Source organism: Lissotriton vulgaris, chromosome 4_1 (assembly GCF_964263255.1).
Source record: "Lissotriton vulgaris chromosome 4_1, aLisVul1.2, whole genome shotgun sequence".
NCBI lineage: Eukaryota > Metazoa > Chordata > Amphibia > Caudata > Salamandridae > Lissotriton > Lissotriton vulgaris.
Genome location: NC_141691.1, coordinates 1,136,770,517 through 1,136,786,889, shown reverse-complemented (window position 1 = coordinate 1,136,786,889; position 16,373 = coordinate 1,136,770,517). Strand labels below are relative to the sequence as shown.

At 46.6% G+C, this 16,373-nt stretch overlaps 1 protein-coding gene across 2 annotated transcripts in view; it reads right to left on the bottom strand.

The window, feature by feature from the left end:
• ZCCHC2 (zinc finger CCHC-type containing 2) overlaps positions 1–16,373 on the bottom strand; it is a 400,742-nt gene that overhangs the window by 170,265 nt on the left and 214,104 nt on the right. For both annotated transcript variants that reach the window (XM_086965385.1, XM_086965386.1), the window contains exon 8: positions 8,196–8,253. In XM_086965385.1, the coding sequence (XP_086821511.1) occupies positions 8,196–8,253 (58 nt within the window). The remainder of the gene's footprint in view (positions 1–8,195; positions 8,254–16,373) is intronic.

The following is a 16,373-nucleotide window of genomic DNA, read 5'->3' as shown; positions in this document are numbered from 1 at the left end:
ATCTGTTCAGTTAATTCTTGCTATAGGACTGAATTCTTTCCCTTTGTAAAACCTTTTGACATTTGGTGGTTTGCATTCCAATTCTATGCAATATCCGTATTGCATCACATGTCATATCCATTTGTCAGATGGTTTTCATCCATTTCACCCCATCTGTGTTATATGTGAGAGGATCCTGTCTTAAACAGTCATTGATGTCAATGTTGATCCTCTGGAGGTATGACTTGCTCTCCCACGAAAGTATGACTGTTAATATTGTTGGTACTGTCTTGATGTTGAAAATCCCAGGACCATGGAATATCTGTAGTAGGGCATCTTGGAAAGATCACCTGCCAGTTGACGTCCTCGTGAAAGCTGTACCTCTTTTAAAGGGGCCCTCAAATTGCAAGGCACCCATAGGCTTGGCTGTCTACATTCCTTCATTTGTTGGATTGACTTGAACATGGCCGAGCCAAACAAGTTCTCTCCTGTCAAGGGCGTATTAAGGAGCCTTGCACCTCCTGTTTATATTCTGACACTCTGAGCTATCCATGCCTCCCGAGTGTTGCGGACTGGCACATTTGTCTGCTTGGGATTTCAGCAGTTTCTACATCTTTTTTTGTAATTTTACATGGGGTAGATTTTTTATTTTTAAACAAAAGCCCAACAAAGATAGGTGCAAACACCACAGTTGATGGACAGAATGCAGAACAATGTCATACATTCACCCCAGTACAGACATCTGGGCCTAAATTGCAAATGCTACTTACCAGTATGCATCTGTTCTTGGCATGTAGGGCTGCTGACATTCATATCTGTGCATAGTCCGCCGCCACCTAGTGTTGGGTCCGGATGATTGCACATTGTTGTCCTGGAAGAGTCTTCGAAGTATCACGAGATAGGTGGCTCCTCCCCTGGACTACAGTGCGCATGGGCATCGCCTCCATCCCCAGATTGTTTTTAGCCATTGGCAGAGATGGAGTGAAGTAGTGAGTGATGACCATGCTATGAGCATATGTGTGTATATGAATACATACTGCAGCTGCTACAGGCGCCGGGGAGGAGGGTGGGCGATATGAATGTCAGCAGCCCTACATGCCAAGAACAGATGCATACTGGTAAGTAGCATTTGCAGTTCGAGGCATGTGGGCTGCTGAATTCATATCTGTGCATAGAATACATAGCAGTCCCTCCATTAGCGGCGGCCGCCCGTGCCAGCTGCAGCAGTCTGAAAAAGCGTTTTTAGAACAGCCTGACCAACAGCTGCCTGCTGTTTGGAATGCACGTCTACACAGTAGTGCTTAGTGAAAGTATGTGCGGTAGACCATGTGGCTGCTCTACAGATGTCTTCTAAGGGAATGTTACCTAAGAAAGCCATAGAGGCCCCCAACTTCCTAGTGGAGTGGGCCCTCGGTGGGATAGTGAGAGTGCGCTTAGCTTTAGCGTAACAGATCTGAATGCACTTTACTATCCATCTAGCAATCCCTGCTTTGGAGATTGCATTTCCCTTGTGTTGTGTGGCAAAAGCAACAAAAAGTTGTTTGGTTTTGCGGAAATCTTTTGTCCTGTCCACATAATACATCAAGGCCCTTTTCACATCAAGAGTGTGGAGCATACGCTCCGCCAGCGTCTCTGGGTTTTGGAAAAACACCGGCAATTCAATTGTTTGGTTCATGTGAAACTGCGAGACCACTTTGGGTAAGAATTTAGGGTTAGTGCGGAGCACCACCCTGTTAGCATGTACTTGGAAGAAAGGTTCTTGGATGGTGAGCGCCTGCAGCTCGCTAACCCTCCGTAGCGATGTAATTGCTACTAAGAACGCAACCTTCCAAGTTAAAAACTGCAGCTCACAAGAGTGTAGTGGCTCAAAGGGAGGACCCATCAGCCTTGTAAGAACCACATTGAGGTTCCATTCCGGGGCTGGTGGAGTCCTTGGTGGAATGACTCTCTTGAGTCCTTCCAGAAAAGCCTTGATAGCAGGGACCTTAAAGAGTGACAGGTGCTGCCTATTCTGGAGGTATGCTGCCATAGCCGACAGGTGAATGCGGATGGAAGAGTAAGCTAGATTACAACGATACAGGTGAAAGAGGTAACATATGATGTTTTGAATGGAGGCGTCTAGCGGGTCAATGCTGTGCTCCACGCAGTAGACGACAAACCTCTTCCATTTAGCCGCATAACAAGCTCTAGTAGTGGGCTTCCTTGCCTCCCGAATGATGTCCATGCAATCGGGGGGAAGATTGAGGTAGCCAAACTCTAGGACTTCAGGAGCCAGATCGCCAGGTTGAGCTGTTGCGGATCTGGGTGCTGAATGTCGCCATGGCTCTGCGTCAGAAGGCTGGGAGTGAGATGAAGCCTTTGATGCGGTACCACGGAGAGTTCCAGAAACGTGGTGTACCATGGTTGGCGAGCCCACGTTGGAGCAACTAGGATGAGCGTCATCGAGTGTTGCCTGAGCTTGCGTGCCACCAGCGGTATCAGAGGCGCTGGGGGAAAAGCGTACGCAAATCTGCCTGACCAGTTCATCCACATCGCATTGCCCTGTGATTGGGGGTGTGGGAATCTGGCGGCGAAGCTTTGGCATTTTGCGTTCTCCTTTGTGGCGAACAGGTCTATCTCTGGATGACCCCACCTTTGGAAGTACGGTTGGAGTACTGATGGGTGTATCTCCCACTCGTGCATCTGATGGCTGTGTCTGCTGAGCAGATCCGCCATTTGATTGTCCTTGCCCGGGAGATGTTCTGCCATGAGGAAGATGTTCCTCTGAATGGCCCACTTCCACATGCTCTGAGCCAGATGAGACAGCTGTGGAGAGTGTGTACCCCCCTGCTTCTGGATGTAGTACATGGCCGTCATGTTGTCCGTCCGGATCAACACAACCTTGTTGCACAGATGTACTTTGAATGCCTTTAAGGCCATGAAGATTGCCATCAGTTCCAACACATTGATGTGCATCTTCCATTGCTGAAGTGTCCATAGTCCCTGCACAGTGTAGTGGAGTACATGCGCTCCCCATCCCTGGAGAGAGGCGTCTGTCGTCAGGATGATCTGTGGGACAGGCTCTTGGAATGGTCGGCCCTTGCAAAGGTTTTGTGGATTCCACCAATGCAGAGAGTTGTACGCCCGACCGCTCACCAACACTAGGTCTGTCAGTTGTCCATGAGCCTGAGTCCACTGACGTGCTAGGCACTCCTGAAGCGGACGCATGTGTAGTCTTGCGTGCGGGACAATGGAGATGCAGGAGGCCATCATGCCTATCAACTGCATGAACACTTTCGCTGGAAGCGAGTGTTGGGGTCTGAATCGTTGGATCAGCGCCTGGATACTGGCGATTCTCACTGAACTTGGCTGCGCAGTGGCTGCCAGAGTGTCGATTGTCGCACCCAGATACTGTCGCACGTGGGCGGGCTGGAGATGGGACTTTGGGTAGTTCAGAGAGAATCCCAGATCGTGCAGGAGGTGAATGGTGCGTGACACGTGGTCTACGCACTGGTGTTCCGTTTTTGCCTGAATAAGCCAGTCGTCTAGGTATGGAAAGACATGGACGTGCTGGCGACGGAGATGCGCCGCCACAGTCGCTAGGCATTTTGTAAATACTCTCGGTGCCGTGGTGACCCCGAACGGCAGGACTCTGAACTGGTAATGCTGGTTCAAGATCGTGAATCTGAGATACTTTCTGTGGGAAGGATGCAGGGGAATATGGAAATAGGCATCCTTTAGATCCAGCGTTGCTAGGAAGTCCCCCTGCTGAAGCAGGGGAAGCACCTGTTGCAGTGTGAGCATATGGAAGTGCTCCGAGTTGATGTACCAGTTCAGGGGCCTGAGGTCGAGGATCGGCCTGAGTGATCCGTCCTTCTTGGGGATCAGAAAATACAGGGAGTAAACCCCTGTTCCCCGTTCTTGCAATGGAACGAGCTCTATCGCCCCTTTTTGCAGCATGACCAGTACTTCTTGCTGCAACAAGGTCAAGTGCTCGTCGGACATAGCACGGTTTCTTGGCGGTATGTCCGGTGGAATGGACGTAAGTTCTAGACAGTACCCGTACTGGATAAGAGACCTCACCCACCTGTCCGTGGTGATGGATCTCCACGCCGGCAGGAACTGCTGGAGTCTCCCCCCGACAGGTGTTGTGTGATCGGGGGGGGAGTGACAAGGCGTCACTGCTTGTTGGAGGCGGTGGACCTGGAGGAATTGTTTCCACGTCCCCTGCCTTTGATGTTATTGCCTCTGTAGCCACCCCTGCCCTTGTTGTTGTTATACGAGGACTGGGCGCTACCCTTGTAGTATTGCGTGGACTGGGATGCCTGGCCCCTCGAGGTGCCTCTGGAATTGGAGCGGCGAAAGGAATGACCCCGAAACTGCTGGCTCTGTAAAGCTCCCATAGACTTAGCTGTTTCGGTATCTTTTTTCATCTTTTCTAGGGAGGCATCCACCTCAGGGCCGAACAGATGGTCAGGATTCACTGTTTGGCCCAGTATTGTTGTTTGAATGTCGGGCTTGAACCCCGAAATCCGAAGCCAGGCATGGCGTCTAAGTAACACGCTTGTATTGATGGCCCTGGAGGCAGTGTCAGCCACGTCTAAGGCACATTTAATGGATGCATTTGTAATGAGTTTACCCTCCTGAATGAGCATCTCCCCCGCCTCTTTGTATTGGTCAGGCAAGTGTTGCAGGATGGCCTCTAATGTGTCATAGTGGGCTCTATCATAACGTGCAAGCAGGGCTTGAGTGTTAGAGATCCTCCAGATGTTCGCTGCCTGTGCAGCAATGCGTTTGCCTGATGCCTCAAAGACCTTGGACTCTTTGTCCGGGGGAGGAGCATCACCAGTAGTCTGTGAATTCGCCCTCTTCCGAGCGTTGGACACCACCAGGGAGTCCAAGGGTAAGTGTCCCTTAATATACGTGGGATTCGAGGGCGCCGCTTTATATTTTCTGTCGATGCGAGGATTGACCACCCGCGCCCGGGTGGGCTCCTTGAATACCTCCTGGGCATGCTTCAGCACCCCTTTAAGCATCGGTAGAGGCTTGATTTGTTTTTCGGCTACCGAGAAGGTGTCGACTAAGAAGTCCGCATCCACGGGGTCCGAGTGCAGTTCGACATCGTGGTTCGCTGCAGCCCTCTCTATTAGGGCATTGAAGGCCGCCGAGTCCTCAGTCGGGGACGTCTTCGCGGCGAAAAGCTGAGTGTCCTGACCCGACTGCGGGTCGTCGGCGTCGCCTCCCGCTGTCCAGGGCACCTGCTCCTCGTCCGGATCCGAGTACGCAGGGTAGGTGTACTCGTCCTCGTCCTCGTCCACATAAGGCGCGGGGGAATGGGCCGGCGAGTGTTCCGGGGCTTGTGGAGACAGAGGCTCCATCAGAGCCGAAGAATCCGTAGAGTACCTCTTGTTCTTGAGTGGAATCCGAAAAGGTTCCAAGGTCGGCTCCGACGTAATCTTCCGTTTGAGGAGCGACAATTTTCCGGTGTTTGCGTCGATGATCACCTCACGACGTTCCTCCACCGCCAGCGGCTGGAGCCGAAGCTTCGACACCACCAGAGCAGCTTTCGGCGTCAATACCTCCTGTGAGTGTCCACCCTGTTTCGGCGCGAAGGCCTTCGGCGTCGTCTTGGGTGGAAGGGTAAACCGAATGGGCGTTTGTTCCTTAGCAGACTTCTGGGTGGCTCGAGGCACTATAGTGTCCTGGCTGGGAACCACCGTGGACTGTTGGATCCTCTTTAGGGAATCCTCCACTTTCTTCGTAAGGGACGCCGAGGGCTGAACCGGCTCGAGCGACTCGTCGACTTCGATAGCCCGATCGCCGCTAGGCCTCTTCTTCGGGGCCGACGCCCCAGGGGCATGCGCACCATCGGCATGACGCTTCTTTGAATGCGTCTTCGGGTCCGCGACCCCTTTCTGTGCCGATGCGGCCGCATCGGAGGCCTTCACCCTCGGCGCCGACCCCGATGGCTTCGGGTCGGCCGTCTTGGCGTGGCTCTTCTGGTCGGCCATTTTGGCGTGGCTCCTCTGGTCGGCCATTTTGGCGTGGCTCTTCAAGTCGGCCATTTTGGGTTTCGTGGAAGTTGACGCCTCCAGCACCTTCTTCACCAACGCCACTTTCAGTTTCGGTTTCGCATCCGAGGGTGCGAGACCAGTTGGTTTCACTTTCGATTTCTACATAGAAATGTCCGTGACCGGGCCCGGAGGCGGGGACGTAGGACTTATAGTTAGATCTTGGGTAAGGCCCGAAGGCGATCCCTCGACCTGGGCCGTGTAACGGGGAGCAACCCCGGAGTCTTGTAGGGGATGCTCTTCCTCCGAGCTATCACCCATCGTGGGACAAGCCCGGTCGTCGTCCCCTACCTCGTCGGAGACTTCGTCGTAGGCCTCATCAACCGCGTCGCCGGTCTCTGCATCGGACGCGGGGCCCGAGTCCGAATCTTGTACGTCGTCTTCTCCCTCAACCGATTCCTGGAAGATGTCATCAGGTGGGGGTGCCGCAGCCGACAACTGAGCCTGGAGCCGATTAGCTCGGCGAATCTTTAAAGTTTTCTTACTCCTAAATTTCGAACACGCCATGCAAGTGTCCTCACGGTGATCCGGTGACAAGCATGTATTGCACACGGGGTGCACGTCGAGGTGCGAATACTTAGAGTGACACAGCGGACACTTCTTGAACGGAGTCCGCTCCATAGCAAAAGGGTGTAGTGTAGGCCCTTCCGCGTCGAAAGCACGTGGAGGGGCAGAAAGAGATCGGAGCTGAGAGTCAGTAAGAAACCCGAACGCAACTATACCGACGCCCAGCCTAAAGACCTTTTGGTCTCGAGTAAAAGTAGAACAACTATCGGTCCCGATAGAGGGAACCGAAAACACATCCGAACCCGATGGCGGAAAAAAACAATCTGGGGATGGAGGCGATGCCCATGCGCACTGTAGTCCAGGGGAGGAGCCACCTATCTCGTGATACTTCGAAGACTCTTCCAGGACAACAATGTGCAATCATCCGGACCCAACACTAGGTGGCGGCGGACTATGCACAGATATGAATTCAGCAGCCCACATGCCTCAAACCCATCGTTTTTATGCACTACACACCACCCCAGTTCAGACATGGCCTTATGCAAATCAGTCTGACCCTGTGCCTCATGGGAACAGTCCAGCCCGAACTGCCAAGCCATGCCGTCTCTGGACCGGAAACAAGCTTCTGAGGACCGGTTTCTGGCATTCACATTGTCAACGCTCCGTCTATCACCTCCTTTGGTTTTTCTTTGTTCGCCCTAAATTGGCAGGGTATGTTTAGACATGAGTCCCTTGCTCACTTTGCCACTGGAGTCAAGCAAGCCCGGCTGAAGACGGCTGTAATGCCAGAAACCGGTCCTGGGAAGCTTGATTCCGGTCCTGGGAAGACATGGCTTGGCAATTCGGGCTGGACTTTTCCCATGAGGCACAGGGTCAGACTGATTTGCATATGGCCATGTCTGAACTGGGGTGGCGGAGTGAGCTAAAGAACAGTGATGGATTAAACCCAGATCAGTTGACTGGGGGTGAGTGTTTGTATTGTCAACGCTCCGTCCATCACTACCTTTAGTTTTTCAATAAAGATATGTGGCATAGAAAACTCAATGTGACAAAATGTACATAGAGATTATGTTAACCTGAAGTGGTAAGTATTCCAATACTCCATTTCTCAAAACACATTTAATCTGATCACAGAAGTAAAAAGTCCTATCAAGTGTGAGCATGCATTAGACAGAAATCAAAAAGATTTAAGCATCATAAACAACCAACATTAAGGAATGAAAAGAAAAAAAATAATGTAAATAGCAGCGCAGTCCTGTGCCTAATTCAGCTGAAGAAAAATAGTTCAATGAGGAAACAAAATTGTGACCGACCAGTCCCTTATTTTTCAATGCACGAAGCAGTGGCATTACTTTAAATGTGAGCCAAAATAGAAAGGTGCATGGGGGGTGCTGGAGAGAAGGGTTGCATCACATGGCACATGCATATTATAGCACTGTAGAGGGTGGATAGCGGTCTTGAAACTCCAGTCGTGGTTTAGTAAAACATCTGAAATTAAGGTGTAAAATGAACTGAGAAATTAGCCACAGCCCACCCATGCGTCAACACCTATAAAATCAGCAACAAAAGATGCTACAGACCAACAATGGGAAGTTGTTTATCTTGGTCAATGCCATCACTGCATAGGCAAGGTTTATTTAGGAAAACATTAGCACTTACTTTGCATAAGAATATTTCCCAGTGTATTTCCTACGGACAACTGTGCATGGTTGGAGGTCTGCAGAAATAAAACCCCAAAACACATTAATGTTTATGTTTGCAAAAAAAAAAAAAACAACAAAAAAAATATGGAATATAGATGGACACAAAATATCAATAGAGCTGATGTACAAAAATACAAAAAAGTAAAGCTTTTTACTTTTAACATCCATATATCACACAATTACTATGCTGCATTTTAACGGCAATGAAAAATGAATAAAGTCCACTGGAAATGTCCGCAGAAGGAATCACAGTTTACCATTAACTTTAACTACTGCCATTAGGCTAACTGTCATAAGGTGAAACAATTAACTTTAAATGCCATGAAACCAGAGGTTTGGGTGCTAATCCTAGAACAGCAACGTGAGTAGGCCTAATGGCTTTAGTCTAAGAACAATGAAACATTAAGCAATACTCACCAAGGGCAATTAAAAATAAAAAATCATGTTCGGTTAGTAATACTCGGCATTATTTGCAATTAATGTGGCTGGTTTGGGCTGGGGGTGGTCTGATGTGGGTAACTTAGTATGAAAGATGTCAAACCGTAGAGGTGAGGTCATTGCCAAGAAAGAAGTGTAAATACAACATAGCATGCTAATCTAGGTATTGTGTGGCAGTCTTTAGAGATCAGAATTATGGCAGAGGAGGCACATACTAGAGAATCAGATCATGAACGGTCTCACTTAGCAAGCAGGAAATGTCACAGGACTTAAAATGACTTAAGGCGATCAGAAAAGCAGGACTGATTTTAAAACTTGCCCAGCAGCCAAGTGATTTCAGATGACACAAACCTTATGGGGGAAGTCATCTTTCGTGATGTTACCATACCTTATTGTGTGTGCACTAAATTCAAGAATTTTTAAATAACTATTTTAAAATAAATGTCAGAATTACATATCGCATTTCTAGTGTGCCTTGCATGTGTAACTTATTAATGAAAGATTGCTTTGAGTACCACTGTGCCCCTGAACTCTTCGTGGGACTTCGGTCAACCCAGAACACAGAAACACCACACCTGCAGGAAAGTTCAGAGGGTTTTGTAGGGCTGCAGTAAAACTGGACTTCTTTAATCCGTGATATGGCACTGAATTTAGCTGTTGGACCCGTAGGTTAGGAATCCAAATCCTGCAGATCGCGCCTCTAGAACCTAGGATTATGAATACTAAAAAGAAAACCGGCAGTACTGGATTTTTTTCTAATTGCAACCAACCTATCAGTGAATGCATTGACCTCTCAAACCAGATGGCTTCAGCCCTCTCCCTCTGAGCAATGGCTGTAACTAGGAGGATCTGGTTGCAGTTATACACACCTTTAAGGCTGGGCGATTACATCAAGTCGGTCCTAGTTTCATGTCTCTATTTAAATAAGGACGCTGGCACCAAACAATGTTATTTGAAATGATATATTCAGCGGGTTTCATGGTTTTGGACATCAAGACACTACAGCTAGAAACTTAATACCTCTCTGGAGGCTGCACTTGCGTCCTTGTGTGAAGGGTGGGTGCACCGAGAGAGCCGGGAGTTGGCTCATCTAAAACTCTGAAAGGATTCCTACGAGGAAGACAGTCTTTAGAGTCAGAAGACACACCGAGTAGTTGCGCATCAGCTCAAAAGGCGTACACATAATATATGGACCAAATTAAGATCCCAGTATTAAATTACAAACTGTTTGGTAAAAAAAGTGTTATTTCATGCAGTTTCTGAAAGGTTTAAGATTTTTTTTAAACAAATACGGATGGTTTGGTAAACAAAGAAAAACCGGAAAGGTCAATAAAGAACCTTTATAGTGCTCACCACAGGGTCTTGCGGAGCCAAACACTAAACAAATAACCCACCAGAGGTCACAAATGTATCCAAGCACTCACAATAAATAGTTTAGTGAAAGAGCACCTTCCAGCTAATATCAAATAGTCAACTGCTGCAACTCAATCTCCACTCACTGATCTGTAAATTGCACAGGTTTGGGTGCAGAACCCCCTTCTGTTGGTGCAAAAGAAAATCCTCTCGAAGTAGTAGCCTCACCCAAGGGCAGAAGTTCCGGATACTGCACACCCCTGGCCCAATCTGGGTCAGGTTGTTCGCGATTTTCTTTAGAGCTTTGGTTAGGAGAAGCACAGTCTGGAAGACATGCAGGAGCTGCGAGTCCCACCCGTTGAAATGCATCTCCTACAGAGAACCTTTAAGTGGAATCCAACATGTAAAAGTGTGGACACTCCAGGTTTTCGGCAGTGTAGAAGTGAGAAAATGGTAGACGGTGTTTTCATTATTATGAGAATTTGCTCCATGCCAACTGTGGGTGCAGCTGCCAGTCGTGATCCACCGGATACCTTTGGCTGATCATATCCAAAGTCAGCCATTGAGGTTTAATTGCTCGTCAGGGTTTGAAATACCGTAGCCCCAATTGTGTAGCCCCTCCTCATTTTGAAGGCTTCGATCTTTGGGGGAACAAGGTGGCAATATAAAAATGTGTATTATATTTTAGGGCCTGCTTCAAGGATTAGCGATATTAATGTATAGAAGTGTAGTTAGTAGGTAATACAGCAACTTCAGTTTTACCAATCAAGTTAGGCTCTACGATGCCATGCATGTGTTTGTGTTAAAGGTGTTATTAGTGCCTGCAAATCTTTCCATCTTCTATCATCAAGTGAGTGTAGGACACCAGGCAATTTATTGGGCCAGTGCTGCAAGGTGATAGTTTCAAAATCTGGGACACATAAGCCATCTTTACTTCCGGCACTGTAGGTAGATCCAATCCTAGTGGCCTTGATTGCAGGGAATTGACCCAAATGCTTAAACTTAAGTGTACAGACTTATGAATAAGGCGCCAACGACTCTACTATTAAGGACTTCCATCACGATTGGCACCTTTTGACATCAACCAGGAATGTTGCCATAGGTAAACTGGGATCAGTATGCTGAAGAATTGTTGTGCGTTTTCTTAAATTAAGGAGCGTGGAGTACTGGGGTATGAACCCAGCCTGCTTAGGCAGTACCTCATGTGGCACCAGCACTGAATACTGTTCGTTAATATGCAAGTATTTTTCAATATTGATAGGCAATAGGGGTCAATATGACTAGCATAGCTCAGGCTATTTGCCAGGTTTTAGTAATGTGATGAGCTTTCATTGTTTTGGGCAGTAATTGTTACTTTGAGTAGCTTCTTCATACATGTGGCTCAACTGCAGGTCAAATTTGTCCATATATTCTTTATAAATGCCATATTAGGCAGATGTATCCTGGGGCTTCAAAACTCACCACACCTTTAATTGCCGCCTTTGTGTCTCCTACCGACAGTGTGTAATTTAGTGTTTTAATGAATGTTCACTCTATCTATGCTAAGGACACTGAACCTAAGTCATCTGCTAATTGCTTGGATGTGGGGCTAACAGCTGAAGTCCATAAATGATTAGTAACAAGTAAATATTTCCAGTAATTTCACAGATTGCATTCTGTCACCCTCAGTTTTCTTTTTTAGTTTTTAATGTGGAGATGTTCTCTTGCCCTTTTGGCTCCCAAAGTATCCTTGCCAACATCTTCCCTGGTGTATCTTTTTCTCTGAAGCTTCTTGTCTGCTTACCTAAGATTATTATTTACTGATGTACAACATCCCTGTCTGTCATTCAGTTCGATCAGTTTGAGATTTCCAACTACTTTCAAGTTTTGAAAGTTTATTGTCTAATAGATTTAGAGGTTCACATAACTTTTAAAATGCCTGCCACCGATATACAAATGAGTCTAAACACATGCTTTGAAAGCTTCCCAGGGTATTGCTATGCTTTGGACTACAGCCCCCATATACTATGAAGTGTGCCTTTATTGATTGCTTGATTTATGACTGAAATACCACTTCTCCAGGGAGGAGTTTTGGAGTTTACATGTTTTAGTGTGGGGAAGATTTCAGGATATACAAAATTGATAATAGGTGTGAATAGTCGAATATCTTCATTTATAATAAAGCTGTGGCCTGTATCCAATTTAGAAGCCCATGGGATATTTGCCAAAAATCTGTTCTCAAACTCGAGCGGTCGACTGTGGAGTGAAAGGTCTGAGGGCTACTAGGAAGCTAGATTTGAATGTATTTGCTTAGTCAGATTCAGAGCGGTGACTTACCTGCACTGGGAGACTGGGGACGGGGACACACGCACAGACACCTCCCCATATAATGTTAGCATTTTGGCCAAACTAGTAGTAGCTTTTCATAAACCTTAGGATTCTCAAAGCAGGGGCTGTAGATTTTATGGTCACTTTTTGCACACCCAGTTGCCACATCGCCAACATCGGCTGTGGAACACCATGATACAGTGGTGAAACGTAAATGTGCGAGCAATCGTGTTGCTATTCCCCTAGTATACAAATTATATGAGCGGTACTATTGCGTGTCAGATTGTTAGCTCAGAGGTGAGTTTTCTTAACAGACATCCTGTGTCTGTAAAGCTACATCTAGACGTCTTGTGCTTTCTTAGGGATATCAATCACCAGTTATTATCCCCATCCAACAAGTTATGTAGCACATGTGGACTACTTTAACATAAGGGTGAGAGTTGGAGGGGTGGAGTTATTGGCACAATCCAAAACCAGGTAGATCAACCGTCCGTTATAACCTGCCATTACCGTTGAAACCCACATCATGAATTTATGATATTGTATTATCAGCATTCTCTCTACATGACTGTAGGACAGGCCACATTCAGCAGATTTCATGTAATCATTAATCATTTGTTGTCTGTCTCGTTGTAGATTATTCCATATCAGGCATCAGCTGCTCTTGGGATTCACTGTTCTTGCGTTTTAGGTGTTGTGAAGAATTATATTTCCCTAAGGTATTTAATTCAGAGCTTTGCTGGATATAGCATCACATAGCTACGGGTTATCTTTCACAATTGTACATATTCTACCATTTGGCACTGTTCGGGCAAACAAAAAAAAGGCCATTTATGATGCTTCATGTTGTATGAGGTCATTAGTACTGGCGAATTCGAGCACTGTGTTTGATAGTTCAAGAACCTAGCGATGATCATGGTTATTGCCCTTGTTTTGATCAGTTCGCCAGTAGCCTATTACTACAAAGGTCGGTGAAAAAAACCTCTTCCAAATTGTTACTAGTAGAGAGTTTCAAGAAATATTTTCATTTCCCCAGTCTCTGCTGTCCTCGTTTTTACCTCTGCCAGGGACTTCTCCAGTTTGTTAATCCGCTCAATCCAGGTTTTACTATGGTCTCCTAGGTTGGATAGCCTGCTCTCTGCTTTATCTAACTGCATGTTTAGCCAGTCTCAATTAATCAAGTCTCCTCATGAGGGAGTCTATTTTCCCATCTATTGTGATAAAAGTTTCTTAAAATTAGCTTTTATTTCTGTAAGTCCATTATGTATTCTCGGTGGGTGGCTTTAGTTGGGATATCAGCTGTTTATCTTATCACATAGTACAATTACTGTGTTTGGACTCATCCGTCCCCATGTTGTCTCAGTGCTGCTCATTTGAATTGAGCACCTTAGCATCTTGACGCACAGGACTTAAGATACCAAAATGTACTTCCATTTAAGGTGATTATATCCCATCACTCCCTTATTGGTGTTAATTTTCTATGGGGCAAAGATTCAGGAGACCCTGTGCTCGATTATGAGCAATTTAACTCTGTGCTGACTGAGTCCGAATCGTAGCCCATGTCACTCATTCACAATTTTAGAGCTGGTGCCACTGGTCAATTCCAAGTATATGTGGAGTAGCTCGTAAACATGGCTCCAAGTCTTCCCCTGTAGGGCTTTTTCAGAGATGTACTATTTTGGAGTTTTGCAGTTATTTCATGGCTCACATACTCGTTTAAGCGGTCTCCTCTCCTTTCTATGGTGGGTGTCTCTAGGCGTCTGTACATGTCAGCCGTTACCACTTTCTTGCCACACTACACTGCAGTTATAAATGCCATGGGAATCCTGAGCATTCCCGCAGCAGCAGCAGATTCAACGCCTGCGAAGATCTCTCAGTGCTTAGCTCAGTTCGCAGAGCTCTTGTGGCAGCCCTCTCCTAAACAGCCGCTGACCCAGCTGCTTAGCCCGTGCAGGCTTCTGAGACATCTTTGCTATCACAATAGCTTCTTCCTCTGGCTCCAGTTACTTATGCATTCAGTCTGCCCAGCAGAGTGATCAGGGTGCTCTCCTAGTTCTGTGTTACTGGAATTTACACCTGCATGCCATGTCAGGCTTTTTACCTCTGGAAAGATGCAGAACGCCCATCTCAGATTATTTTCACATGTAACATATGAACTGTGATGTCATATACTGATGGAAACAGGAAGGCTGGATTTCCTCCCCACCCAAACCAATGTAAACTCGAGTAACTTTAACACAAATGTCATGGTATGTTATGTTATGTAAAATTTATAAAGCGCACATACGCCCAGGAGCTTCTTGGCGCTGGAAAGAGATAAAAAACATAACAAAGGATGTATCAACAAAAGTCTCTATTTCAAATAGGCCTGTGTGAAAAGGTGAGTCTTGAATGCCTTTCTAAAAGCAAGGAGATCCTTGCTCTGTCTGAGGGCCAAAGGCAAAGAATTCCACAAGGTGGCTGCTAAAAAGTGAAAACTGCTGCTTCCTTGTCGTTTCTTCTTAAAGCGTGGTACCTCAAGTAGGTCTTTATGGGCTGATCTCAAGCTACGTAAGGGGATGTATCTTCCAATCAGCTGCCTGATGAATAGGGGGCCCTTACCTTGCAATGCCTTGAAAATGATGCACCCGGCTTTGAATTCGGCTCTTTGAGCCACAGGTAGCCAGTGCAAAGTCTCTAAACCTGGTTTTATCGATTCCCATTTGGGTACATTGCAAATCAGTCTAGCGGCTTGGTTCTGCAGGTACTACAATCTTCTAAGTTGACCTACAGGTAGGCCAAGATAGAGGCTGTTTGAAAAATCGATGTGGGAGAGGACTAGGGCCATGGCCACCTGAATTAGGGCAGTATGAGTAAGGAGGTGTGCAATTTTCCTAATTTTCTTCAGTTGAAAAAATCCAGAGGATACCACAGTTCCAATCTGGGATTTTAAAGTAAGGTCCTCATTGATGGTCACTCCCAGACTTTTTACTGTTTGTGATTTTTTTGGGGGGGGGAGACCCATATCAGAAGGCCAGAAATTAGGGCTCCAGCTGATTTCGCTCTTACCGGGCAAAATCAGCTCAGCCTTCCCCGGGTTTAATTTGAGGTGATTTAAAGACATCCAGCTCTGAATTAAGGTCATGGTTGCCTGAAAATCCTCCACAGCATTTGGTGAATTGAGTACAAAGACTAGCTGCAAGTCATCTGCATAATTATATACAGTGACTTTGTGCTCTCTTAAAGCAAAAATAAGGGGCCGCATATACAAATTAAATAATAAGGGAGCTAAAGAGAAGCCTTGAGGGACCCCACAGAAGGAATTGATTTTAGGAGCTGAAAAGGATCCTAGGCAGACAGACTGGGTGCGTTCAAATATGAACGATTTCAGCCAGGCCAAGGCAGAATATCTGAGGCCGGCCTGTTCGACATGGTTGACCAGAATGGAATAGTCAACCGTGTCGACATGGTATGGGACAATATTTGCAAATAACCAGTAAATGACGGTCAGTTTGATAAGTGGAGGGAAATTAAATTTTTATTACAAGGTGCTTCTGGCCAACATCATAAAGCATAGTTGCCTTTCACACAAGCTTTAGTACATAAATAGCTGCTAAAAACTCAACATGTTAGGTAAAGTTCCTTATTTGAAAACTTGGCTCATGATGCAGCTCTCCTGCTTTTCACATTATTCTATAAAGCTACTTAGATGGGGTGACATGTTTGTGTTAGGCCCCTGCTTTTGTCCAGGAACGTTTTCAACCTCTTCCATGCTCGTGAAGGAACTGGTGGAGGTGGAGATTTCAATCAGAGCAAATAGCCATTCTGCATAATATTCAGAACCCACTTGTCATTTGTGATTGTCTTCCACTCTGCTAGGAGAAACGAGATACTTCCTCCCACTGGAGTGGCTAACTGGCATGGAGGAAGCCATCACTCACTGTTTTGCTGGTGGCTTTGATGTGGACGCTAGCTGTCTTGTAGGTCCCCTTCTGCTACCCGGTCTCCTCTGATGGTAGTGTGACCTGGGCTGATGTTGCTGCTGGGTAGACCACTG